Source organism: Chlamydotis macqueenii, chromosome 1, assembly GCF_036417535.1.
Source record: "Chlamydotis macqueenii isolate bChlMac1 chromosome 1, bChlMac1.mat, whole genome shotgun sequence".
NCBI classification, from domain to species: domain Eukaryota; kingdom Metazoa; phylum Chordata; class Aves; order Otidiformes; family Otididae; genus Chlamydotis; species Chlamydotis macqueenii.
This window is the reverse complement of record NC_141556.1, coordinates 118,086,535-118,112,694: the sequence shown is the minus strand read 5'-3', so window position 1 is coordinate 118,112,694 and position 26,160 is coordinate 118,086,535. Positions and strand designations below refer to the sequence as shown.

The 26,160-nt window shown below is 35.9% G+C and overlaps 1 protein-coding gene across 5 annotated transcripts in view; it reads right to left on the bottom strand.

Moving 5' to 3' along the window:
- The window catches only part of TTC3 (tetratricopeptide repeat domain 3), a 65,039-nt gene that overhangs the window by 11,033 nt on the left and 27,846 nt on the right, over window positions 1–26,160 (bottom strand). For all 5 annotated transcript variants that reach the window (XM_086765312.1, XM_086765331.1, XM_086765323.1 and 2 more), the window contains exons 16-35: window positions 25,716–25,776; window positions 22,740–22,806; window positions 20,506–20,643; window positions 19,386–19,466; window positions 18,550–18,662; window positions 16,241–16,367; window positions 15,923–16,045; window positions 15,636–15,737; window positions 14,855–14,947; window positions 14,084–14,148; window positions 12,728–12,864; window positions 10,246–10,560; window positions 9,150–9,413; window positions 8,655–8,701; window positions 6,902–6,958; window positions 5,351–5,427; window positions 4,442–4,597; window positions 3,171–4,074; window positions 1,188–1,253; window positions 325–474 (exon numbers count right to left, since the gene is read on the bottom strand). In XM_086765312.1, coding sequence (XP_086621438.1) covers window positions 325–474; window positions 1,188–1,253; window positions 3,171–4,074; window positions 4,442–4,597; window positions 5,351–5,427; window positions 6,902–6,958; window positions 8,655–8,701; window positions 9,150–9,413; window positions 10,246–10,560; window positions 12,728–12,864; window positions 14,084–14,148; window positions 14,855–14,947; window positions 15,636–15,737; window positions 15,923–16,045; window positions 16,241–16,367; window positions 18,550–18,662; window positions 19,386–19,466; window positions 20,506–20,643; window positions 22,740–22,806; window positions 25,716–25,776 — 3,143 coding nt within the window. The remainder of the gene's footprint in view (window positions 1–324; window positions 475–1,187; window positions 1,254–3,170; window positions 4,075–4,441; window positions 4,598–5,350; window positions 5,428–6,901; window positions 6,959–8,654; window positions 8,702–9,149; window positions 9,414–10,245; window positions 10,561–12,727; window positions 12,865–14,083; window positions 14,149–14,854; window positions 14,948–15,635; window positions 15,738–15,922; window positions 16,046–16,240; window positions 16,368–18,549; window positions 18,663–19,385; window positions 19,467–20,505; window positions 20,644–22,739; window positions 22,807–25,715; window positions 25,777–26,160) is intronic.

The following is a 26,160-nucleotide window of genomic DNA, read 5'->3' as shown; positions in this document are numbered from 1 at the left end:
ACTCCTCACGCTCCCAGACATTTTCAAGGAAATAAAGCCTGTTAGCAAACCCAACAAATCAAGACGAAATAAAGAGACAACAGTGTAGTGCTTTTTTGTTCTGGAGTTGAACCAAAACCACACCTATCCACTAGATGGAAGCAACCAATCTCCTATGCATTTCAGCAGGTTCAAAGGAAGATGACACACAAAGATTGTGAGGTCTGCAGAGTTAGACTTCTCAGCCATGAGGACTACCAGTCAAGTTTCAAAAATACTGTTGATCAATTACAACCAATTTTGTGAGCCACTGCAGTTTGTCCCACTGTTGCATAAAAACATTACCTCAGTCTCTTCAACACTTTTCTTTAGGAGCTCTTTTAAAGCACTTATTTCCTCTGAGCTTCGGCTTTGTAGCTGTTCATACTTTTCCTCTGCTCCTTTAAGTTGTTCTTTTAATACCTGATGCTCTTTTTCCATACGTAGAATATCTCCCTGAAAATAAATGATTTTTAAAAATAATAAAAAAAAAATCTAGTATCTGTTACCCTAGGGCAGCAAACATTCATGATGTCTAAAAGGAACAGTCTGCAGTCAGTTGAGATGCAAAATCTTGAGTGGTTGGGGTGGGTTTTTTTTTTTGTTTGTTGGTTAGAAGCGTGGGGCTCAGTGTTTATGATGAAGTTGTGTAACAGTTTCAAACCAGCTCAGAAAATGAACATTCGTGTCTGACCATGAGTGGAATAGGACTAGTTTGGAGGCCACGTTTTCTCACTTTTATCTCCTGGTACAGACATAAGACTGCCATTAACATCAGTCTGAGCTGTCTATAGGCCCAAATGGAATATTTAAATGAAAGCTCAAGATTTTTGAAAGGAAATACTAAATTTCCCTAAAACATACTCCAATATGAGTCACTACAGAACAAAGCTTCAAAACCTCCTTGTTGTGTGCCTGTGTGAAGTTTCCAAGAAGAATATCACAGAATACAGCTCAACATTAAGTGAGGGGAAGAACCTCCTCCCCCTAAAAAAAGCCAAACCAAAACCACACACAACACCAAAAAAAAAACCAAAAAAACCAAAATTAAAAAATTATCTGTTACAACATGTCATTTTCAGAGAATTTTTATCTTTTCACTGCTAAATTTCTGAGCATTCAGTTAACCTTCTTCATGAGAAATATAAACAAATACGCAGTTCACTTACTTGTTGCATTTCAAATGGATGAAAAGGCAAGGTATTACTTTCCCTATCCGCTACTTCATGATTTACCTAGAATACAGAGAATCATTAGCTGATTAAAAAGCTTTCCAGTTTACACATACAACTAGTAGGTCAGCTCTGTTTTGGAGTTTTTGTACCTAACCTACAATTTTACAAATCCAACTACATTATGAAGTAGGTCTGTTTACAATGTTACAAGAAATTATGCAAGTGTTTCCAAAATGGACTTCAATCTTTAACAAAAGCACTTTTTGTTATTGTTGTGATTTTTCCCTGGTTTAACTGACCACAAAGCATTTATATTAAGAACAGTTCTTACAGCCTTTCAACACAGTTGTGTTCTAAATGTCTGAAAACTTAAGACTTACAAAAGTAGTGTCCAACAGCTCACTGAGGAGTGGTGTTTTGTGGCTCCTCCTGAACTCAAGATCTATTATGTGAGTGCCTCTACTTGAAGGGACTACAATCGAGGACCTTCCGAGTCCCTGCTTGTTTTCCGCTAAAACTACCCATCCAGGACTTACTGAAAGAACTGAAGTTTAAAATCTAATCATGCAATATATTAAAAGATCCAGTTAATGATGTTGTCATTCTAATAGTCTATTAAAAATCATAGTTAGATTATGTTAAATGCCTTACTCTACCACACTTTGGCAAACAGAAATATACCTGTTGCCTGGCACTCTTTTCATCTCTGCTAACCAGAATTCACTAAATTGAAAACTGTTGCTTCTTCTGATATCTCTTGCTTGCATGTGTTCAAGAACCAAAATGAAATTCCATTTTAAAAGCCCAGTCAGATAAGTGATGAAGTTCATGTGCCAAGACTGATGGGAAACTAACCCTCAGCAGCTGCTCAGGGAATATTTAAAATGAATCAAAGTTTTGTACACAAAACATGTTAATGTCACCCTAACTTAGAAAGCAATAACAAAAAGACGGCTAGTTATCTTACAGCTGTAAACAGCTATTCCTCCCTTAACGACAAGAAACGAATGAGAGGAACTTCTCCCCAGCAGTCCCTCCACCGAGTTGGAAAATCCCTCACAAACAGATGTGTGAAACTGCCATATCTATAACTCTGAAAACTTGGCATCTTAGTCCAAAATATTTTCTGTAAGAAATGTGGATGTGACTGCCATCTCCCTCTGTTAGTTGAAGTGTGCTGTACGCTGATCTAGCTCTGGGGTACAAAAAAAAGAGTGAATGCTCCAGCCCCTCTTCTGTTCACCTGCATGCCCTGCCCCTTTCTGAGTGTTCAGCAATGCTTTCCTTGCCTGTAGGACAAAATTTTCAGGTTTTTTGACTTCAGGAGGGAAAAGGAAATGTGATGGAGTTTGTCCCCTGAGCTCACCCTACAGCTGGGCTGCCACTGTTAAGACCATGAGGGGAGCATCAGCCAGCAATTGTTAGAATGTACAAAGTATCTAAATCCTTAAATATTGTGAAAGTTAAAACAAATCACTGAACTAATTACAAAAAGAAAAACGATACACAAAAGGACTTTCCGTAACCTCTAAAGCAAAGTTTAAACTGATGTTCACCAGTTCCCTCCTTTGATCCCATGTCAAAAGATCTGCAGAAATTTCAGGCAGAACAAAATTCAGTGATCACCTCTTTAAAGAATTACAAATGAAAAACAAGAGTAGCTGTAGAAAATATCAGTAACAAACCTCAAATTCTAAGGAAGTTTTTAGTCTGATAAACACCTCAGTATCTTCCAACTTGTGGCCTTTTTTTGAGATATAAGTACTAGAGAATGCTAAATACTACTTTTAAGATCCCTTACATTTGGGTGGCTGGAAGTATTGCTTGAATATTTGCTCTTGAAATGCTATACAACATTTGACCCTTTGGGAAGTCATAAAGAAATAATTAAAAAAGTACTGTTGCACTTTCCAGGGCTCAATGCTGTCATTTATCACTTAAAGGCTCTCAAACAATGGTTCCATTTTAATTTCTTACCTGAACAGCTATCATCCTTGTATGGGGATTGCTTTTCATTACAGGTAAACCTCTGCTTTCTTTTTCCATCTTAATAACTTTTATACCACATTCAGCTTCATTTGTACTGTTTGCAACAGCAAAATTGTCTTTATAAAACGTATTATCCAAGTTCTCCAGTTGGCACTGAGGGTCTTCATACGTTCGTATTTCAGTTGGTATAAAACTGCTGAAGACAGTTTTTCTGTCTGAAATTGCTGATTCGTCATTATCCTGATGAGCTACATGATCAGCATAAATATAACTAGGTTTCCTGGCAACATTTGACATGAGAGGCATTTGAGAAGGCACTGGCAATATCCTTTCATATTGATAACCCCAGGAAGCCTGAGGCAAAAATACACGAGGATTTGTAGAATCAAAGCACTTTAGTAAAATGTCTGAAAACGATGACTCATTTTCTACGGTATCAATATTCCGACTATGCAAAGAATGCATCGATTGACAGAAAGTAGGAAAAGACCGGGGCAAATACTGTGGAGTCTCGTAACTTGCTACTGTTAAGTCAGTAGATGTTGATATATGGGATTCCTTATGATAAGACAGCGGTTTGAATTCCTTAGCAGCTGGATTTAATTGTAGCTTGTTCTGGGAAGAATTTTCTTGCACATGACAGACTATATAATTTTCTTCTTCATTATCTCCATTTGTGTTTGTGTTTTCTTGAGTAAGAACTGCATGCTTTCTTAAGCCAATAAGATTATCTACCATAATGAAACGAAATGATTTCAGAAGAAAAGATTTCAGACCACCTTCATCTTCTACAATCCTTTGAGCTTCTTCAGGGAAATGTTCATATTCCCCAACTAGTAATTTATCATTAATTTCCATAGGGCCATGTTCTTCCAAGATTTGAGAGAAATAACTTAAAAAAAAAAAAAAGAAAAGAAAAAGAAAGAGTTGTCATTATTACGTAAATTTCCTTCATGTAATTCTAAAATCGTATTTCACATGTTATATTTTCACAGTAATACTTAAAAACGAAGAACCTCTAGAACTACTGAAGAGCAATCATTTGGAAGATGGCGTTCTAGCCAAGCACAAAAATCTTCTGTAATACTCCTCTTGCTTGTTCACATCTTGTTGAAAACATGCAACTACTTCAAAGCATTCGTACATACCTACATATACCAGACCACTACAGCTCACATTCTAGACTAATACAGTATGTTATAAAATTATGAAGTAATATTAAACCCTTTAAACTGCTAAGCACAGAAATGTGTACATACTCATATAAGCTCTCACAGGTTTGAGAGTCTGGGTTATTATCCAAAAGTCTTCTATAGCTGTTACTATTTGAAATGTCACAGAGAGCTTCAAATTCCTCTAGTTGCCCTCGAAGATATTCTGGGACTACAAATGGTTCATAAGAAGTTGCGAAATCTCTGTAGCATTAAAAAAAGAAAAAAAAACAACACAACAACAAAACAGAGAGAAGAAATAAATAAATAGTGCATATGAACAATAATTATTGTATCCAAAGATAACTGTACTTTTCACATATAGTGAAAACAGTACACTGTATGGTAAGTACCTCATGCAAAAAACAGACCCTAACAGCAAAATTTTTTCTAACAAGCAGAATTAGCTCTGTCCCCAAAATACTTAACTGCTAAAATTAACTGACCTGCTGTTAGCTAAAAATCATAAGGCCTAGTTCTTGCCTACCAGCTCTCACATGTAAAAGCAAGAGCAAAACTGGGCTCAGAATACAAGAATTTGACTCCTGATGAACACACAAATTCTGAGCAATGCACTACAGATTATCTCAGTTCAGCATCACAACCTACTTGACAGAGTGTGGATGGCAGAGTTCAGTTGTGACTGGTGGAGTATGTACAAACTTAACTCATTTCTCACTACATTAAAATGGAACACAAAGCAAGTACAATCTTTCTTGAATTAACATCTTTTTGGCCTAGAAGATGAATTGGGCTGCAGCCTGGCAACCATTTGGTTACCTCCTACATTATTAAGATCTAATGCCCTGCAGAGAAGTAACGGCTCCATACAAGTTCACATCAAAACCACTTAGATGTTAACCTAGACCTCATGGTTTTAAGACTCTGTCTTCTCTGGTAGCTGCAAAGCACTTTGGAGTTCGGGGAATAAAAGCAAAGATGCATGATGGTACTTACAAAGTATTTTCTTCTATGAATATCTTATCTTCTTCTCGTGGTGCTGTACTAACTCCACTGGATAATACTAAAATAGACTAATTAAAAACAGATCATTATTTTTTAAACTCCCAAAACTATATACAAAAAGATCCTCTGTAAAGATTATAAGTAACTTATTTACACTGAAACTCTCTGTGTAACCTTATCATGTTCGAAGGCCATATTATGAACTGCAAAAATTTCAAGTACAATTATCTGTACTAAGCCATATTAAGAAAATTATTAATTTATTCTTCAGAACTTATTTTGGAAAAATAAATTAGGATATTCAGCCCAATGTCCCTCTTTTTTTTTTTTTTTTACCAATTTCATCAAAAACCTAGATGTGACCAATTTTTCACCAAGTTTGGATGAAAAAACCCAACATTATGGATTCACATTTGTCCTGGTTTTGGCTGAGATGGAGATATACAAAAGTTTTAACAAAGTTGTCATGGTGTAACTTCTTTCCACTGGGCTGCCCATCAACTGACTTTCTTGGAATCTCTTCCTTTACATTTGAGAGCTTTCAAGCTTTAATACTTTTACTGCAAAGTAAGTCTGAGTTATCCCTAGTTCCACATGGTTTTAATATGATGCTTGTTATTCTTATGTTCACCATTACAAATGTTTTAGTTGTCTTTTAATGTTGTTATCTAATAACTTTAGAAATACACAGAGTTCCATAAATGCATCCAAGTCAGAAAAAGAAAAACCTGACTGATGAGAATAGGAGAAATCTTAAGTTTACTCTTGAAATTCTAGTAAAATTATGAAAAGGTGGGGGCATGGAAGAAAAAAAAACATTGTATCTAAAGCTTTGAATAAAGCAAAATCCTAGAAAAGCAGGACAAAACACAGTATTAAGTTTCAAGTAGGATATTATTCCTAGCAAAATCTACAAAATACTGAACAACTAATAACATTATAACATTATAATAACTAATAAATGAAAAACTTGCATCTTCAGTCACTGATATGGCCATAAAAATTATCAGAAAATACAGTTAAAGACATCATTTCGGATCTATTTTATGTGGTATAAGGACACTTTTTTTTTTCCTCAAAATGACTGCTAAATTGTCCTTCTCCAAATTTGCCATTTTTCAGTGCAAATCATAATGAAGCATAAAGTATTAATCTCATCGTACAGTCAGTGTACTGTATTCCCAGGTGTTTTTTACATTTTCCCTGTACGGGAAATTAAGATCAAAACAGTCACTCAATATGAAGACATGGGATAGACCGAAGGTCAGAGCCAAAGTTATTAATATATTTTTTTTTTTTAAGTTTAGAAATACCTGTAATACTGACAAATTTGTATTTTAACACAACAGAACTGTATTAATTGAGTCTTAACCTCATTATTCTGCTTCAGGAAAAACTAATTCAATAATGAGTCACCACAAGGTATTTAGGAAAACAGCCTCTATACATCCAAAATCCAGCAAATCTTAAAAAGCAAAACCAAAAAACCGCCCCCCTCCCCCCCCCAATCTATTTGTAGTAAGCACCTAAAAAGTTACTGACCCTCGAGTCTTTTGAGTTCTTCTTCCTGGTTTTGTTTTTAACTTTGATACCATTAGTCTGAAACAGAAAAAAAACCAAGTCACTGTTTTTTTCATTAGCATAAAATTATGATGCATTTCCAAAACCAGTATGCAAATTTTAAGATGTTTCATATTAAAATTCTCATTCTGGTTTGACCAGCAAGATTTACAAGGTTAAGCATGCAATCTTCCCCTTCTCCACTTCATCCTCAGCTGGAAAACATAAAAAGAAACAGAGCTTTGCAAGACTTTATCCATTTTTTTCCTCTTCATCAATTTCCTCTTTAAATGCATAGAATATTGGTTTTTTTTAAAAAAAAAACAAAACAGAATATGCTACCATTTTAGTATTTCAGATGCTTACTCATTACATACATCTGAAATTGCACATTTAAGCAGCTGTGACATCCCACGCAACACAGTTTCATGTGGGGAACACGAAGCAAACAAAACCGTCAGATGTTCTAGTCACTTCAAATTTTCTAAGATATGCAATGATGAAGGAACTAAAATGCATCTTCACTTTTTAATTAGACTGCGATTACAGATGAACATAACACTACTAACAGGAACCTACTAACAGTTTACTTTAGGATATAAGTAACATCAATAGAAGTAGTTTTATCCTAACGGCTTTCATTTCATTCTTGGATTTCCATCAAATGAAAAAGCAAAGGATTTCACATCGTATTAAGTTGTATATTAATTAATTAACTCTAAAGATTTATTCTGTATCAAAAGTAAATCTTGGTTTTGTACAGATAAATTTATCTGCAGGCTAGAATAATTTTAAATGAGATTGCCTCAAACATTATTAACCAAAATACATAAGATACTTCTGCCATTTAGAATGGATTTTAATTAAGATACTAATCAAAAAGTGATTCAGAACTATGTCCAGTTTAAGACTTAGGGGCTGAATCTGAAAAGCATCTATAAATTGTAATGAACAAACACAAAAATATGTCTAACTCACCTCAAATTTACTTTGCTTATTAGTGGAACAAGCATCAAATTCCTAGCCTTACAATTTAATGACATCTGAAAGTAAAGCTGGGTTACACTACCTTCCCATTTGCTGCTCTGGACTGTGAAATGTACAGTACAATTAGTGTTCAAAATTATGCAGATTCATGTTACGCACACTCAGGAAACAATCATGCTTCAAATTCAGTTGTCATGGTAAATACGCAGATATGGCAGTTACTAAGAGTCTCTCTGTATATCACACACTTCTTGTTTGTTTTAAATTCCCCAATGATATTTGCAGAGAGACTTTTTTAAAAGTTAACATCAAATTGCTGTTATCAAGTAATATGTAAGTGTTATTACCATGCACCTTACTTGCCTTCTTTTCCCTACGCAAAGGAGGTGCAACCGCACTTCAATGTACCCTCATCCGTTTTCACTACAACTTCCTCATCTGCATCCTTGAATTGCTCATAATCTAAAAGCTATCTCATTGGTTTGTGTTTTAAGTAAAGAGAAAACCCTAAATAAGTATTTTACTGACGGAAGTTTAGGAAAAATGGTACGTAGTCTTCAAATGCTTTACAAAAAGGGGAAGTGAGGGAGAAGATAAAACAAAAGGGTAAATTTCTAATCACATCTGAATGATAACAATGTAAAATAAACCAAGAGATGCACGTTTCTGTTCACTTTTGTGCATTTTTAAAACACCACACTCATACTTGTTTCTAAGCTTATGCCAAATAGACAGTAAGTTCACTTACCAATATATTTTCATTTCCCTGCTTCTTTAATATAATGGTAGGGTCATCTGTTGAAAGGATAAGAAACTCATATTCATAAACGGAATATTTAATATTTTATGTAAGATAATTGTAAGCTATGAAATTATCCTAATAAATACTATAATTCTTTATCAAATACTACCAAAGCATCTCAAAGACTGCAGTGGAAGAATTTAAGAATCTTTATGCTTAAACTGAAAGAGAAATTCTTACTTTGGTTGGACATCATCTATGCATAAAGGTAAACTTACATGCTGGCTGTGGCACATGAAAGAACACAGCAGAACGTAACCTAAAAGAGGGGTGGCTTGCCTTTTGAGACCATATTGCCTTTTAAGCGCTAAACACAGAAGATCATACACAATGAGGTGGTTAGTAGTTTGCTGAGGTTTTGCCTTTTACAGAGCCCATCAAATGTGGTATAAAACCAGACAAAACACAATGTTTGTAAGAATGATGACTTTGCATACTTACCCATTTTATCAAAGAATTCATCTAAAGCTTGATGAAGAAATGGAAAATTTTCTCTGTTGTCTTCTAACAGCCATATAAAACAACGGGTTTTCTCTAGGGGTGGTTTTAAGAAATAATCATAAATTTCTTTGTCTTCAGAACTAGTTGTCACATAGTCAAATTTACTACCATACTTCTCATTCCAAAGTTTAGTTAAAATAGAAAAGTCAAGCTCTTTTAAAAATTGTCCATATTGAAGGAGAAAGTTCTTTGTAGCTGTCAGACCTAAGAGAGATTAAAACAACATTTCATTCCGGCTTCAGAGTTTTAGTGCTTACAGTGTGATATTTCTCTTTAAAGAGGAACAGTTTCTTCTAAAAATTAAATATACAGTAGCTGAAATACATTATGTAAAACCTTTTCTATCTTGAAAATGCAAACAAAGATGATAAACTGAGTTGATATAAATTTTACTCTTACACAACACCAAATTATTATTTGTATAATAAATCCATATAGATTCCTTAAAGGACACAGATGCAACAGAACATAATTAAAAATCCAAATCTCGTCCAAGGTTTTGTCATCTTATGTCCATTTTGCCTGCAAAACCAAATTTCTACCTTCATCCAATTACAAATTCAGCAGGAAACTACACAGCAAGGCAACACTACCAAAGAGCAGCAAGTTAAATTACTTCCAAGTTATACAGTCAGCTAAACTTTTATGACAAAAACGCCACCATAAACTTTTATCATTTACTTTCCAGAAACAAATTATTTATACAAATATTATCATTTAAGCCTATTCTGGAACTTAAAGACATTAAAAGTAGATGAGTTAAATTTTCTCTTTCCTACATGAACAAAGCCCTTGTTCACACTAGAATGCTTTACTTGCAAAGACAAAAAAGGTTGTTCCTGTATTACCAATGGTCACACTGTCTTCTCTAGAAATCCTGGCTAAGGATCAAGTAAATGAAAAAGAGGAAAGCTTTACTTTACCATTTAAAGTTAAGGAAGCAAGACTAGAAAACAAGGAAGTTATCCTTTCAGCTGTAAACTGGACAACTATGACAGGGTAAGGTCTTCTGCTATTACATGAGCATATAGCCTACCCAAGTTGTTAAGATGTTTCAGCCATTTGAGTAATTTGGGATCCACTTCTTCCAGCTCACTCAGCACATGGATAAAACTCCTTGTTTTCACTCTGTTTTTTTCCTGAATTAAGTAACTGATGAGCTGTTCCATCACTTCATGTGACATGCTACTAGTTTTGGAATATGATGTGTAATCCTCCTCACTGATTACAAACCATGAAAGTAATTCCTTTAATAATTTGGAAGCATCGCGAACAGCTGGTTTTATTTGCTCAGCATTTCGACTGATGTGCTGCAGGACTCTATCACCAGCATATAAATCCTGAACATAACCTATAATGAGATTTAAAAAAAAAAAAAACAACAAACAAAACAAGAGTTCATGTCTGTTTAGCACAACTAAAAACATCAACTTCAAAGTACAGACAATTTGGGCTAAGTGGTGTTTGTAATTATTTGATTTATCTAAACCCTGAAAATTACAGCATGTATAGTTTTCCATATAAACTAGCCTTAGCATTATGAATTTGAGACAATATAGTTTTATATTTGGTTTACACAAAGAAACAAAGCATCTTAACTGAATTTTAGAAAGAAAGAAAAAAAAACCAAAAAAACCAACAAAACCTGCCAGTAATAGTAGCTTCAAGCTATTGTCTATGCAGATTTATCTGTGTGGACTGCATGCCAGTCCTCATGCAGAGACAGAATTCCCTCAAGCGTTGGTTCTCAGAGCAAAGGCACACTCCCGAATGCCTGAGCACACACCTAGTAGCAAACCTTTGCCCTGCCCCTGCCACTGGTTCTTTGTAGAACAAGAGCTCATATCTGCCTTCACCTTTCATTATTCTTCAAGACATTTATAGAATGCCACTTTCAGAGCTTAACTGACAGCAACCACAGTCAAAAGATGCAGATCTAAAAAGAATTTCTTAAAAAACCAAAGCACTACATATTACACCTAGAATAATTAAGCATTGTGACATAAACAGTTCCAAGCATACAAACAGATTCAATGAACTCTAGAGGTATAAAACCCTCTGTACCTTATAAATGTGCATACAAACAAGTGCTCCTCTCACTTGCACTCCTCTCCAATTTACAAGCAGATCTGTTCTTATTTAAAGGTAGCTATGATTGCTTATAAAACAAAACAAAACAACTCCTTTGTGATCTAGCTCTCCCCTAAAATTGGCCTCTCAACCTCTCAAACAACTTAGGAGATTAAATTATTTTGAAAGATTTCCTCACAAAATTTCCCCAGTCAAAGAAACAGGGCAATAGATAGCTTGTCTCCAAAGACATGCAAGACTTCAATTTTATTGTAGAATTAACTCAGGACAAATTAAAAAGGTTGGCCAACACCAATGCACAGATTTTTGCAGAACTGTGTTAGAGTTGCTTCGTGCTGACATATTCCTGCATCAATGTCCCACCTTTTACCCCCAGTACTGCGGGGTGAGGGGTTTTATCACACTATAGGAATTTTTAGTTCTTAGAGCTTTTAAGGGCATTTGGGGCAGTCAAGTCACGCACACATTAAGTGAGTGACCTGCAGTGGATCCAAGGACCAGAACTAAAAGATATGCCACAGGAAAGGAAATAGCCTAGACTTCAAAAAAGAACAACACAAAGTCAATTGACAATCATTTTAGAAAACCACATGGAGGCAAAAATAGTAAACTATGGTGCTAACGGAAGGGACTGCTCTCAAATAAAACAGTTAAGGAAAAAAAAAACCAACAAAAACATACAAACCCAAAAAGGTTAGCACCTGAGAGTGTTCAACAGAGAAAGTGGCAGGATATGCCATTAAACAACACAGTTGTGGAATCACAAAGTATTTAATACAAAATTTTACAAGGAAATTAACATGAGTGCTATTTTTTAAGTTAAAAAGAAAAAAACAGCAACCATTTTTGTTTGCACTGTAGCTTGCCCCAGTACAAAATGCAGCAGAAGTTCCTATCTCTGAAATACAGAACACTGCAGATCAACGTAACTGGAACAAAAAAGCTGAAGCATTAACCAACTACATACTTACAGGTTAAAGTATTTTATTTTACCCAGTCTTTCGAAATACACATTTCAAGTCACTGCAGTTTCTGCAGTTAGGACATCATCCTTTCTTTATCTGAGATTCAGGGATTTATTTTTTTTTTTCTGTAGCACTGTCCTAATTTGTTGGGCATAAAGCTTTTTCTGAAATCATTTTCAAATAGATTAACTTGGAATTTGAGCCTTCTTCAGGTTGCTTCTTCATGAACCAATGAAGCAAGAATAAAAGGTTAGTGTATGGTTGAGTTCTTTGTAGAAAACATCTTAACGTTATTTAGAAATTAAAAACAGAACCGAAATAAAAGTAATCTTAAGTAGAACTGCAAGTCTTTAAGGGGGGGGATTATGTTCAATATTAGTATTCTACTATAATTTCACTTAGGATATTCAAAATACTATTTACGCTACCTCGTCATAACTTAGGATCTACACTTCCACATACCACTGTGATCACGGTATTGAGATGGTTCATTTCCTGTCTGGTTTTCTTCTGTTTTCTTTTTAGCAGAATTCTTTGCCTCTTCTCGTGCACACTTTCTTCGAAATTTTTTTTCTTGTTTCATTTTCAACTTCCTAAGGCTGAAAAAAGCAATTAAGCAGTGACCTAACATTACGTGAGATAGATGAGTCTAACTCCTCTGGCAAATTAAGTTATTTTCCATGTCTTACAATAGCTATAAGCTCCATTGTACTATAAAATATTATGCTGAAAACTACAAAAACAACAAAGCTAGCTTTCATTTAGAAGTCAAGAGACCTTGGCATGATTTCTCATTATTCATAAACTTACTTGACCAAATAGTGTAAACTCACTTATGTCAAAGGTAGGTGCACCAACAACTGAAATAGCATATTTATAGGCAATTTTTATTTACACTTTCTAATCATTCACACAAAGTTGGTTAGACAGTAAATGCTGTGGAACAGTGGTGTTAAACTTATGTCACACAGTGGTATCTCTCCCATTCAGTTAAAAATCTTGCTGAGTTTCTTCCCTCTGGCAAGGGGAAGGAATAGAACAATGCTTGCAATCTCAGACTGAAAATAGAGGCAATACTCTAATCTAGATACACTTGACTTTCACTGCATGTATAATTAAGACACGCAATCCATTGAGAAGAATACCAGACACTCATTCTTTTAGCATTCCAATTGTTAAGTGTCTTAGCACAAATTAAAGATACGTACTGAGAGCAAAAGTAAACAGTCATCAAGTTCTGCACAGAGCCTTCAACTCACACTTTCTCCCAAAAGACATGTTACTTCCCTGCCTACAGATTTCACAATCAAATTAGGTTTCAAGTATAAAGACTTAAAGATGACTGCAGCAATTTATATCCAAAAACTATTGGTTCAACTGCCGAGAAGTCAATGGTGCTATGGACAATTTATCCCTCAATACAGAGGTGTAGAAAATCAGATCTGCATCAACTCATATGCTGTATATTTGAAAACAGTTTCCTGTGATCAAACTGAAAATACTGTTTTTAAAGAACTGTATGACCACTAGAGAGCTACCAAAGATTTATATAGCAATACCAGTTAATGCTCTCCTGTGCTCATGTTATAGATCTGTAGCTCTGTATCTTCTTTTATCAGTTAATTTAAATGCTTTTATAATTGGATCATAACATATTTTACCAGACTTTTTAGTCTGTCAGAAGCAAAGGGCAAGAATAGCATTGCAAAGTACTTGTGGCATTTTAGCAACTCTTAAAAAGGCATGAAAACCAATCCTAAATAAATCTTGTTTGTTCTCAAATTGACGCCACATAGTTTTAAACAGTAGAGAGCTTACCTTGAACATTTCTGTTTAATACTGGCTCTTGGTGGCTCCTTTGTTTTTGTGATTTTTTGTTCAAACTACGAAAGTAAGTGACACCATATTAATTAAATTTGGGTTACAATGCAACATTGCTGTACTCAAAACCCAGGGACATTTGACACTTTGGAAAGCGGTAATTCACACAAGAGATAATGCAGCCTACATAAACCTCATGAAGGTCTACCTAAAATTATCACCTTCTGATACAACTGAACTTGGTATATAGCAATACATCTTTATCTGCAGAAAAGAGAGGTGGAAAGATTACACAAAGTCAGGAAGAACGGGAGGCTGTTTTGCTTTACCAATGGGCAGGAAGCAAACATTATAATAATTTTTTTTTTGCTACTCAGAGACCAGTACTGCTCTGGGAAGAAGTATCTATCTTCCTATGTCTCTGCAGACAGCAAGAGCACTGTTCCAACACAATTATTTCATTTAGCAAGATTAGCTCTGAGTTAAACTAACAGTTCCTTTCATGTCACACAAGATAAACACAAAATTAAGCTCTAGTTCCCATCCATGACAATTCAAGCCAATACCATAAGGTAATGTCTGGTCCACCAGAAAAACAGGTAAAAAGAGAACAGGTAATTAACATTCCTAAATAATGCTCAGTTAGATAGCAGTTAAGATAGCGACTACTTATTAGTTTGCAGTTATATTCTCATCTTCACTTTATCTCCCTTACCACAGTAAATATTTTAAAGACTATTTTCATATTTTATAGGAAAATTTACTTACTTCACATTTTACCAGACCAGAAGAACTGAAAATAACTATTTTTGAAATAAGGCCTGTACAATCAGGAGTGAAACACAATTCTTGAAGAAAATCCTGTACAAGAAAATGATACACACAACAAAGCCATTTAAATCCATACAAAAATCTATGTTCTTATACAGACTACAGTTTTTGAATTTGAGGTGACCAAGATAACAAAGCTAGCACAGTCCTCAACTATTAGACGAGAAAAGCAAGTGACAGCTGACTTGACATGGACAGCAAATCAAAAGGATCCTAGATCCTGTGGCACATACCTGTTATTCCCAAACTATGGCAAAGCCCTTCTTCCTCCAACTTCATGCTCAAGAGTCAACCTTAAGAATAGTCTTCTATGAGCTCATACTCTGCCTGGATTTCCCTTCATTTTATACTGCCTGCTGATACTGTATTTTGTAAAATTCCTTCAGACATACTCCATGTCCAACTGTTGCTTCAACAGCAAGACTGTAGGAGGATAAAACTTCCCTATGGAAGTACATGAATGATGCAAGATAAACAGGCTAAGCATACTAAGCCTTCAGATAGGCCTTTCTTCTGTAGATAATAGCAAGCTTTATCCACACTTGCATGTCACACAATTTAGCAAGAGACTCCTCTTTCCTGTCTCTCCTCTCACCATTGTCATGCAGATGGAATATTAGGCTGTAGCACTTGCACTCATCACAAACAAAAGGGATGTTATAATCTTAACTAAAAAACCAAAAAACCCAAAATGCTTATAGTCTATCAAAGCTCTTACCTTATCATTTTTATCACTGTAATTTGTTGTTTTCAACTTTTTCCAACAGCTGATATGAAATTCCACTCTACACTGCTGACAGCAAGTAATACGTATAAAACCCTAATATTGAGAAAAAGTATGAATGTAACATCTTTTAAAAAAGCCACAACAGAAAAAGCAGTGCACAACTTAACAGTAGATAGGATAAGATGGTGTGTTCCAGATAGCTCTTTAATATGAAAGGGGGAAGAAAACACGTAAACATGAAGCTTTATTTCCTAAACACTTTTAAACCAAAAAGTTACCTTAAAGTCTGGGTCTGTAAAAAATATTTGGATTTTGGAGTGGCCATGGCACTGCTGAAATCGACAAATTGCATCTGGTTCTGGAGGGAACTTGCACTCCTCAATACAATTCTTTAAAATCACCTGAGAAACACAAAATAGTATAAGACAAATTGCACAGAAACCAGAAAAAGATTCAATACCTACTTACAAACCTCCCTTTTTACCCATTTGGCCTTAACAATGCAGGGAGGAGGATGACAACCTTTTTATTTTCTAGAAAGGTCATTTGACAGAATAGGTTTTAATGTTTGTTTTTTTTTTTTTTTTTTAACATACCTGTAAATTCTCTGTTCGTGTCTCTTCAATGACCTGAGATGTTGTGGGCCAAGTTAACACCCCAGGTACAATCTTGTGATTAACCATTGTTTGTGATTTCATGAATTGATCGAGCGCATCTGAAAATCTGAAGTTTGAAACAGGTATGACATGTTCAGATCATGTATAAATAACTCCTACATGGCTTGTAATATTTTCACCATTCATTTTACAATCAAAGGGAAAAAAAACCCCAAACGGTAACCATAAGAGTATGTGGAATGAAAGAGCACCTGGTTCATTAACTTACCTGTTTAAGGACTCTTCAGTATAAAAGACTCAAGGTGCGAGCCAGTAAGGCAGCCTGGGTAAGGGGCCCAGAGTCCAGGCACACGTATGAGACACAAACGTGGGGGTGCTTGTCAATACAGAGACTGAGGGCATGCGCAGGTTCACAAGTGACCTTCAACCCTCATCAACCAGGGAGGAGGCACAGGACTCTGCTACCTATACGTACATTTTACATGAGTTCAGGTAGTGCTATACGTGGGAGCTGCTCTGCCTGGGGTAGTCTGGGTGGACAGCTGTGTTGTCATGTGTTTGCGTGTGTATGCACCTCTTTGGGACACAAATGCAGCCTCACTACGGGTCAAACCTGCCAAGGGAAACAAGAGCAACGTCTGTGGGAGTGGGACGCAGACACCTCCTGGGTCTCAAGACTGCACCTGGCTATGGTGCAGCAGTGGGAACAAGGAATCTCCCCTCAGTCCAACACTGCCTGACCAGGTGCTTTTAGATATTCCATGAGGAGGGTTTAAGGTTTAATATCAAACTTAATTGATTTATTTGGCATTGTAATGAGTTTACGTGGCAAGGCTGGGCAGGGAAGTGTGGACCGGTGCTGCAGGGGTGACCTCTGTGAGGAGAGGCCAGGGCTGCCGCAGTTCCAGTTGCCTCCAGTGAACCCACTCTAGGGCACAGCTAAGCCCCTCAGGTAAGATGGTGGCACCTCAGGGGAAGCATGGGTAAGAAAGGACAAAATATAATGCATGGCTGTGAGGGCTAAGCAAAAAAAAACAGTGAGAAGGAGCCCTTCAAGCACCAAGATAAGAAGAAGGAGGTGCTCCAGGCATGGAGCAGACTCCCCTGCAGCCCCTGGAGAGGACCCCACTGGAGCAGGTAGCCACACTGCAGCTGTGGATGAGCCCTGAAGGAACTGTGGCTTGGGGAGAGCTCCTATGCTGCAGTAGTGGGGGAGTGTGTGGAGGAAGAAGCAGCAGAGAGGCACTGTTATGGACTGATCACAACCTCCATTTCCCAACCCTCTGGGTGACTCGGGGGAGGAGGGTAGAGGAGCCAGGAATGAGGGAGTGAAGTCCAGCCTGGGATAAAGGAGGGGTAGAGAGAAGGTGATTTCAGTTTTCTTTTACTTTGTTTCGCACCATCCAACTCTATTTTAACAGACAATAAATTATTTTTCCTCAAGTTGAGTCTGTTTTGCCTATGACTGTAATTAGTAAGTGATCCTCCTGTCTTTATCTCAACCCCTGAGCTTTTTCATCTTATTTTCTCCCCCTCTCCCATTGAGGAGGGGGAGTGAGAACGCAGCTGGATGAGGGTCCGGCAGCCAGCCAAGGTCAGCCCAGCACAGGCATTATGAAGGATTTTGATTATGTAGAGCAATACAGTGATATACTAAAATCACAACACAATCATAACAGCAATTGCATAACAGCTGAATCAATACAAATAGAATTCCCATTACCTTTCTCTACATGCTTACCCTCAGGACACTGGGAAGAAATACCGCCAGGAATACATGGGTTGAAGCCAGCTTAAGCCCTTTGCTCTCAAGTTTATTAGTTGCCCAGTTTCTGCACTTTATGTTCAGCTGAGCCTCACATCCCCCACTCTCCCCGTGCTGCTCTGGCTAGCTCAGGAAGACATTACTCTATCTGTCTCAAGGAACTCAATGACTCACTGGTGCAGCTGCCTTATCTAAAACCAAGGTTTCCCCCCAGTCTCCTTGGTGTTGAGATAAGTTAAGCTTTCTTTACAATACATTTTTCACTGAGATCATCGGTTTTTGCCCTTCTCCTATGAGCCCTCCTCCACTGCAGGGGTGTGCTGGTCGGTCGTATCCATGTGCCCTGGAGTTCGCTCAGTTCAGTGGCTTCCATTACATCCTTAGCGGTAAGAAACTTTAAGTCGTAATAAATCAGACTGATGTATGAATGTAGTGATTAACACAGGATAATTTTAAGAATTCCCATACATCATTTCTAAAATGGAAATATTTTTTGTATCAAATACTGAAGCTTTATACCAACCTGTTTTGTCTGAGATATACTTTTCCAATTCCATAGTATGCCAAACAACCAAATCTTTCTTCCTGGTACAGTTCAATTATTTTCCTAAACTGGTCTTCAGCCTTTGTCAATGCCTTCGAAATAAATTTAAGACAAAAATATGTGACACTTTGCCAGAAGCTTTTCACTTTTTCTCTCCTTTTTTTTTTCGCTCCAGTAGAGTAAGTCAGTATGCCCTATTCTCTTTGATTAGTCTTATGAACAGTAAATGGAATTAAGCAATCTTTTGATCACACACAAAGGCTTCTCTTTTTTTAAAAAAGAAATTTATCCTGTAAACATGGGCTCCCTCTGAAATAATGAAATCAAATGATTGAGCTTACTGAGCTACAAACACACAGACATTTTAAAATTCATTGTAAGACACTGAATATTTTTAAACACTGCAGGAAAAAAACCCAAACAAGCCCCAAAAAACTCCAAACAACCCACTTCTGTTTTGGTGTTTTCCAGAACCAAAAGCATTCTCTTCCTCTTGTTTCAGAAGCAGAATGTTTGTGTTAGAAAGACTAGCACATAACCACATTACAACAAAATACAAGAAAAACAATTTACTATACTTCATTAATACTTAAGAATCTCACTTGAACGCTTAAAAAGTAATTTTATTTGGTAGCTTACTTTACCGAAAGCCATTGATATCAGGGACTAGATCTTTAAACTGTACAATTCTAAACCGTGACAAAAGCTTTCTTTCCTCATTCATTTGATGTCTGTTAAAAAGCAACAAAAAATGGATGGCCAACTACCTGAACTATAATTTTGAATAAAAGCAATACAGTGGCTTAATGTCATACCTCAGGTTGTCCTATTCCAAGAAGAGCAGTGGCATGTCCATAGATGATTACAACATAATTAATAATACGAAGATTCAGTTGCTGCAAATAGAGTCAAATTATAGTAGCAGTACGCACAAAAACACTTTGCTGGTAACTAGAACATTCCTGTCTGCTGTGAACTGAAGATCTTCACTACAACAGAGCTAGGAAACTCTTGTCTCATCCCTCTTATCACAGCCTCTACCCAGACTTATGTTAAAATTTGCATAAAAAGTGAAGATTAACTACACCTTTACTGCTGGTCATTTGGCATCCCGACATATTTCAGTGATACATCCTGAAATGTCTGCTTTTAGGAATGCTTAACTATAGCCCTTACTATGCTAATCTAGTGACTCTTTGCTAGATTTCATGTTCAGAACTGAGCAGATATTTTTCTTAAAAAAAAAAAAAAAAAAAATTACTCAATCTCTTTCTTCCTAATAAACTAGGTCACAATTCTAGATGGATTGGTGCGTTACTTGCTTAGACAGACTTGTTATTGCCACTGTAACAGTCCTTACTAAAATGGGAGCTTGAAACACAGCAACGCACGTGCACTCACATTGTCACACAAAACTTAATACAACAGTACAATAATTTAAAGAAATCTAGGACAACAAATGGGTCAATGGCTGATTGAATAGATACATATACAAAAAATTTCACAGTATTTGGCATCAAAAAGTTATCTGACCCAAAGAACATAAATTCTTTTCACCCTACATTACTATGAATAAAGGTTAAGCTGACAATGGAGAGTAGTTTCTTGTCAGATAAGGTATTTGGTAAGAGTATCTTATATTATTCTTATAAGAATATTATTTTGGTAAATTTTTTTTTATTGCATCTAGAAATACATGTGTATGCTGAACATTACAAAAATACATCCTATGCTACTATCATTTTTTAAATCCTATTCATCCTGCTCTCATTTCTAAGCTCTTTGGCATACTTATCACTGATCGGCATTGTAGTCACCATCACGGGCAACAGTTCAATAATAATGACTATTTTGGTGGAAGGAAAGAATGAAACATGGTATCGAAAGCATAAACTCCAATTACTCTAATAAACTGAGTTTTTTCTCTCACTTTACCTTTAATTCTGAAGGATTCAGAACGCTCAACAATTGTGAAAAGGCTTGTTCAGCACTGTGACACCGCTGGTCCATCAAGGCTGTATAACCATCACGAACAAGGGATTTAACCTCTTCTGGCAACATAGCTAAATCTACCTAAAATATTTAAGAAAATAGTAAGTCCAAAAGAAAGCAGTCTTTTCTTTTTTTTTCTTTTTTTTTTTAGCAAGCAAGCTATTTGCTAAATACTTATCCAATAGATAACTGTTAAAATTCTGTACTTCAGTTTCACTTTTAAAGCAGCAAATTAGGCACACTTTTACAAAACTCTGTTTTAAATTCAGCTTCTATAATCTTAAGATTTTCATGGACCTACTGCTGCTAATCTCTTAAAAATCTAGATTTTGTTCTCAGTTTAGATCCTTTTCTCTCCAGAAAGTTTCAAGTTTAGTTCAAGCATCATTTTAATCCTTCTTGAATATTAAAGAAGAAAAAAAAAAAAGGACTTATGCTTTTTCTCACTTGTATACTCCATTTTATGTACAAGCATTTTATAAAAACCTGAGAACTATTTCCTTCTGCCTACACTTTCTCTCCATCTAGGTTAATAGTTAATGCTAGAAGGTTTCAGAATGCATTATGTTATTAGCCTCTCACTACAAATACTTCCTGAAGTCTGTGGGAATTTCCAGCAGTGAGACTGTAAATCATGATAAGCAGTTGCAGAATTAGGAACTTCTATTCCCTTGATCTGTTGAAATACTAAAAAAAAAAAAATTAGCTTTGGGAAGCAGATCATTGTGTCAGGGTAGAAGTAATTCGACTATTTAAGAAGCTCCTCCAACACCTACTGCTGCAATCATAAGCAAAAACTAAAGAGTAACAAGGAGGCCCACCTGTGTATTTTAGGCCACTACCTCATTTCAGTATAAATTAATCTTCAGTATGAAGTAATCCTACTTTACAAGCTTTCTGTTAACTGCCTCTTTTTTTTTCCTCCCTCATATGTTAACATTTGAGTCAGATTTTGAAGACAGGGTTGTGGGCAGGGAAAAACTGAAGAAATTTGAAGGTTTGGGAGGAACGTAATGTAACAATTTTTGAGTTGCCCAATTTTTTAAACATTATTCTAATGGTGTACTTAATTGTATTCCTGTGAACTGAATTAGGCTTTGACATAATAAATTTAATGCGTGTCCTGAACATATTTTCCTGAGCACCTATGAATTTTGATCTTATGTTGTCCTCATCCTGTCAACTAACCAAAAAAGACAAACATAAGAAAATATCCATGATGTAATAACAGTTATAAACAAAAGTGGCAGGGACAGTGGAAACTACAAATAGATACAGAAAAGACCAAAATGCAGAAATCAGTCAATGAAAAAAATTAAGACTTATTTTAATTTCCTAGAACTATTGATACAAGTTAATGCTGTCAGAGCATATAGTTATAGAACAGAACAAATTACATTAACGCTAAGTTAATAATGTTACATGACGTAAGAAGTCGATGAAGCCAACTAAAAAGTACAATACTAGTAACACATTAGTCTTACAAAAACAAGTATTTTAAAGGAAATAAGGTGAAGAACCTGCATCTTCTCCTGAATCCAGTTTTGTCTTATGAGGTAATTAATCAGGATAGAGATTTCTGCTATCTACTTCTCCAAATTAACAGAGAGGAAATGGTTAATTATATACATCCCCATGATTTCCTTCAAGAACTTTTGGATACTCATCATTTATTGCTGATAAGATCCGAGAAGCAGAATTCTAAGTTTATGAATTTTATAGCATTTTAAACAGCCATTCAATGAAATGTTCTATGATTACTTCCAAATTGTTGTATTAAACACAGGAAAATACATTTAGTCAGAACTTCGGGAGGGGTATTATAAATCCCTGAATGATTCCCAATGATTTTTGTAGTTTTTCTTACAAATTAAGATACAAGGGAGCTATATTACTCACTCATTATTTTAGCTAAGTTATTCTATGACTACACTGAGTTTTGTTACGCTAATTTCCAGTGTCAGGTCTTACAGAAGGGGAAGGAAGAGAAGCAAAAAGTAGCATATCAGTAAGAAGACAGTATAAATCAGTGTAATCACGTAATCTTTGTCTCCTGATAAAAGTCATGCTATGCGTGAAGTGTTAAATTGTTGAATGAACCGAGATTTTGGACAGTGTTACAAAGAGGTGACAAATCATTTATGCTTAAGGTCATATGCGAAAGAATTCCCAGTTACCTGTTGCACAGTACAGAAGAGTTTATCTTGGATGGCTTTAGACTCTATCTTCAAATCAAGGTTATCTCTGAAAATAACAGGACAATGGCATTGTACATGTACTTTAAATTAAATCTTATTTTCAAGAAACAGAAATTTCTATGCTTTTATCAACCACATCACATTTGCCTACATGCTAGAGATTATTATGGCACACTTTCACAATTGTAGTAACAAGTACTATGACACTATCAAGGATTATGATATCAAGGGTTATGATACTGTTCATATAGTTTATATACTTCTGGCTCAGGAATCACTAGGGCTTCAGGGAAGCAGCAGTAGTCTCCATCATTTTATTTGTTTTCTTTTATCTTCTCCATCTCATTCTCAGTTGAGTTGATCTTATGAAGGGGCGGGATAGGTGACCAGAGAACTTTCCTGTACTAAAGGCAGCAGTATAAGAAGGTGCTTAGGCCTCCTTCCCCTTCTCTACTCAAGTACAAGATCCTTTATCCTAGCACAACCACTGCTTGAAATCAAATACATGTAGAAGCTATGCATGGTGGAGGCAGGGAGAGCAGAAAAAGAGAGTAACAGAGTTGTTCTTCCCAGCTCTTCCTTTCCACTTCCTTTCCAGTAGAAACTCCATGCACAACTAGAGAATGGAGAAAGTAAAACGAAGAGGCAAAGTACTGCTTGATACTCTAAACTAAACCCTCAATGCTAAGATTGTTAGTCAGTTCTTAATGCTACATATTGCCTTTTGCTAATATACATCCAGTTCTGTCGCACATTTGAAGGCATCAAACACTCATCATCCAAGATAAATTCTTTGCAGTATCAGAGGATTCCCTAGATTTTTGGAAGCCAAGCAACCTGTTAATTACAGAAGTAGAGATGAGATTGTAACTGACCACGCACCTCACTTGTTGAGAAACAGTGTGTTTTTTATACAAACGTCTCAGTGAGTGAAGCAATTTTGTAGAAGGTTCAGTTACTTTAAAGAGGATTTGTTCCCACAGCAAATTCTAACATTCTTCCCTCCTCTTAAAGCGAAAGGAGAAAGAAGTCAGTGGCAACCCAGTAATAACATAAATGGCCTCTCTTGTGACAAAGCTTCAGTTGTCCTAGCTACAGTGGTATACAGAAAGAGTTATGGAAAAACAGAAGGACTGTACTGTAATAAATACAGATTAAGAGATAGTAGGTTTTGTGGTCACACTTAGATTAGGACTGGGGATAATCAAGTACAGGTCCCAGGTTTCCTAAAAGCTTGGACTTTTCTACTTGAGAAATCTGCCTTTAAAATTTAATTACCACTCATTGCTGTATCTCTCATCTGTTTTTGATCATCCTAAACACACTAAAAACCCACTTAATTTGTCTAATTTCACAGCTCAGGTTAAAACACTGAAAACTTCCATCCCTGCGTGGCCTTAAGTAGTAAGTTATCATTCGCCTCAGTCACCTTACAAATAAGCCTTTACTCCTTAACTTTCTGTTACATGAGGAAATACGTTGGCATCTGGAATCACCTATTGTCGTGGTTTAAATCCAGTTAGCAACCAAACACCACACAACCACTCGTTCTCCCTGCTCTTCCCAAAAGAATGGGGGAGAAAATCAGGAAGAAAGAAAAACTCATGAGTTGAGATGAAGACAGTTTACCAGGACAGCAATGAAGACGATATTAATAATAATAAAATATAGCGATACTAAAATACACAAAATAAATTATGCACAATTTCTCACCACCTGACAGCCCAGTGACTGATACAGCCTGTCCTAAGCAACGATCACAGAAACAAAAGCAAAAGCCAACCCCAGAACAATCCCGAGCAGCAAGAGAAAGAGCCAGAGAGCTGGCCAGCAGCCAACTCCCACTTCCATACTGAGCAGGATATTTATGGCATGGAATACTCCCTTTGGCGAATTGGGTCAACTGTACTGGCTATACCCCTCTCAGCTTCTTGCACCTGCACATTAGCAAAACCTGGAAAGCTGGAAAACGTCCCTGGTCTCTTTAGCAACAACCAACAACATCAGAGCATTATCAACATTCTTCACCTACCATATCTCACACTAAAACCAAAATACAGCAGCTACTAAGAGGAAAATTAGCTCCATCCTAGCCAAGACCAGGACACCTAGAAATGCAGTGATTTCCCCAAACCTGCTTCGAGTATGTTGGTCCCAGTATCACTGGAAATAATTATTCCTCTTATTACACTTTGTTTTAAATGTGATAACATATGGAAGCATAAATGTTGTCCATAAAATCTATAATGCTTTTAATCTCAAGTAATCTAATTTTGGCCCCAAACCACCAGCATACTTATTTAAATTCAGTATGGTCTATGGGGAGTATTCATGTACTTAAAATTAGACATCAATATGCTTTAAGACAAAGTTCAAATCTACAAAAAACTAAAGGACTCTAAGTTCTTTTATAGTGTTCAGTTCTGAGACTGACTTACAATGCTTTCTTCACAGTTAAATCTCTTCCTTTTAGTAAGCACACGAAGTGCCAGAGAAGTTTAGATAATTATTTGCTACAAAGAGCAGAACTAGTACAAAGAGGCCTTGAAAATAAGATAGAGCTTGAGTTATGTTGTGGTGTAAGTTTGACTGTAACAATTGGAAGAAAATTCTTTTATTTTGCTGTAAATGAAGTACATTTTTTGTTATGGCTATACTGTGTGACTTGCTTTTTTAAACAGCGGTTATTAAAATTGTCTTCATTTACTAAAAATCAACTAAGCTTTGGAAAATATTTAGTTTCAATTAATAAGTCAGACTCTTTGCGAAAACTGGAATTTTGTGAACCTTAATCGGCTATCTTAACATCAACTATATCCTGAGGAGTTTGTAAACCATGTAAACCCAGCAACCAGCAAAGCGCAAGCAGCAAGTCAAAATTGCATTAACTCCTTTGTAAGCGCCACATAAAATAACTAAAAATAATAAATTTTAAAAATAAATAAGATTTCTTACCTTGTCTTTTCAGAGTCACCAAGTTTGGTTTTGGGCCTTCCTTTGTTTTGATGACTTTGGCCTGTAATGAGAAAAAATATTTCAAACAAAATGACCGCCACCTAAAACAAAGGGGAAAAATGCACTCAGAACTCACATTTTTGCTTAAACATTTACAATACCAAAAACTAACACAACCGAGAAGTTTTTCAAAAAGCTACCTCTCAGTGTTGCAGTTTGACTTTTATATTATTTTTATTTAAAAGCATAGGATTTATTACACCTATAAAAGGGAAAAGATGCTTCAAATAAACAGAAGAATATCAACATTCTGTAAGATATGATCTGACTCCACAATATTGTAACAACTATTAAAGTGGACTCCAAACTAAAGAAATCAGTATGCTATATAAAATCACAGCTGATATCATTCACTATTAGTTGATAACTAGAATTTTTGAAGGGA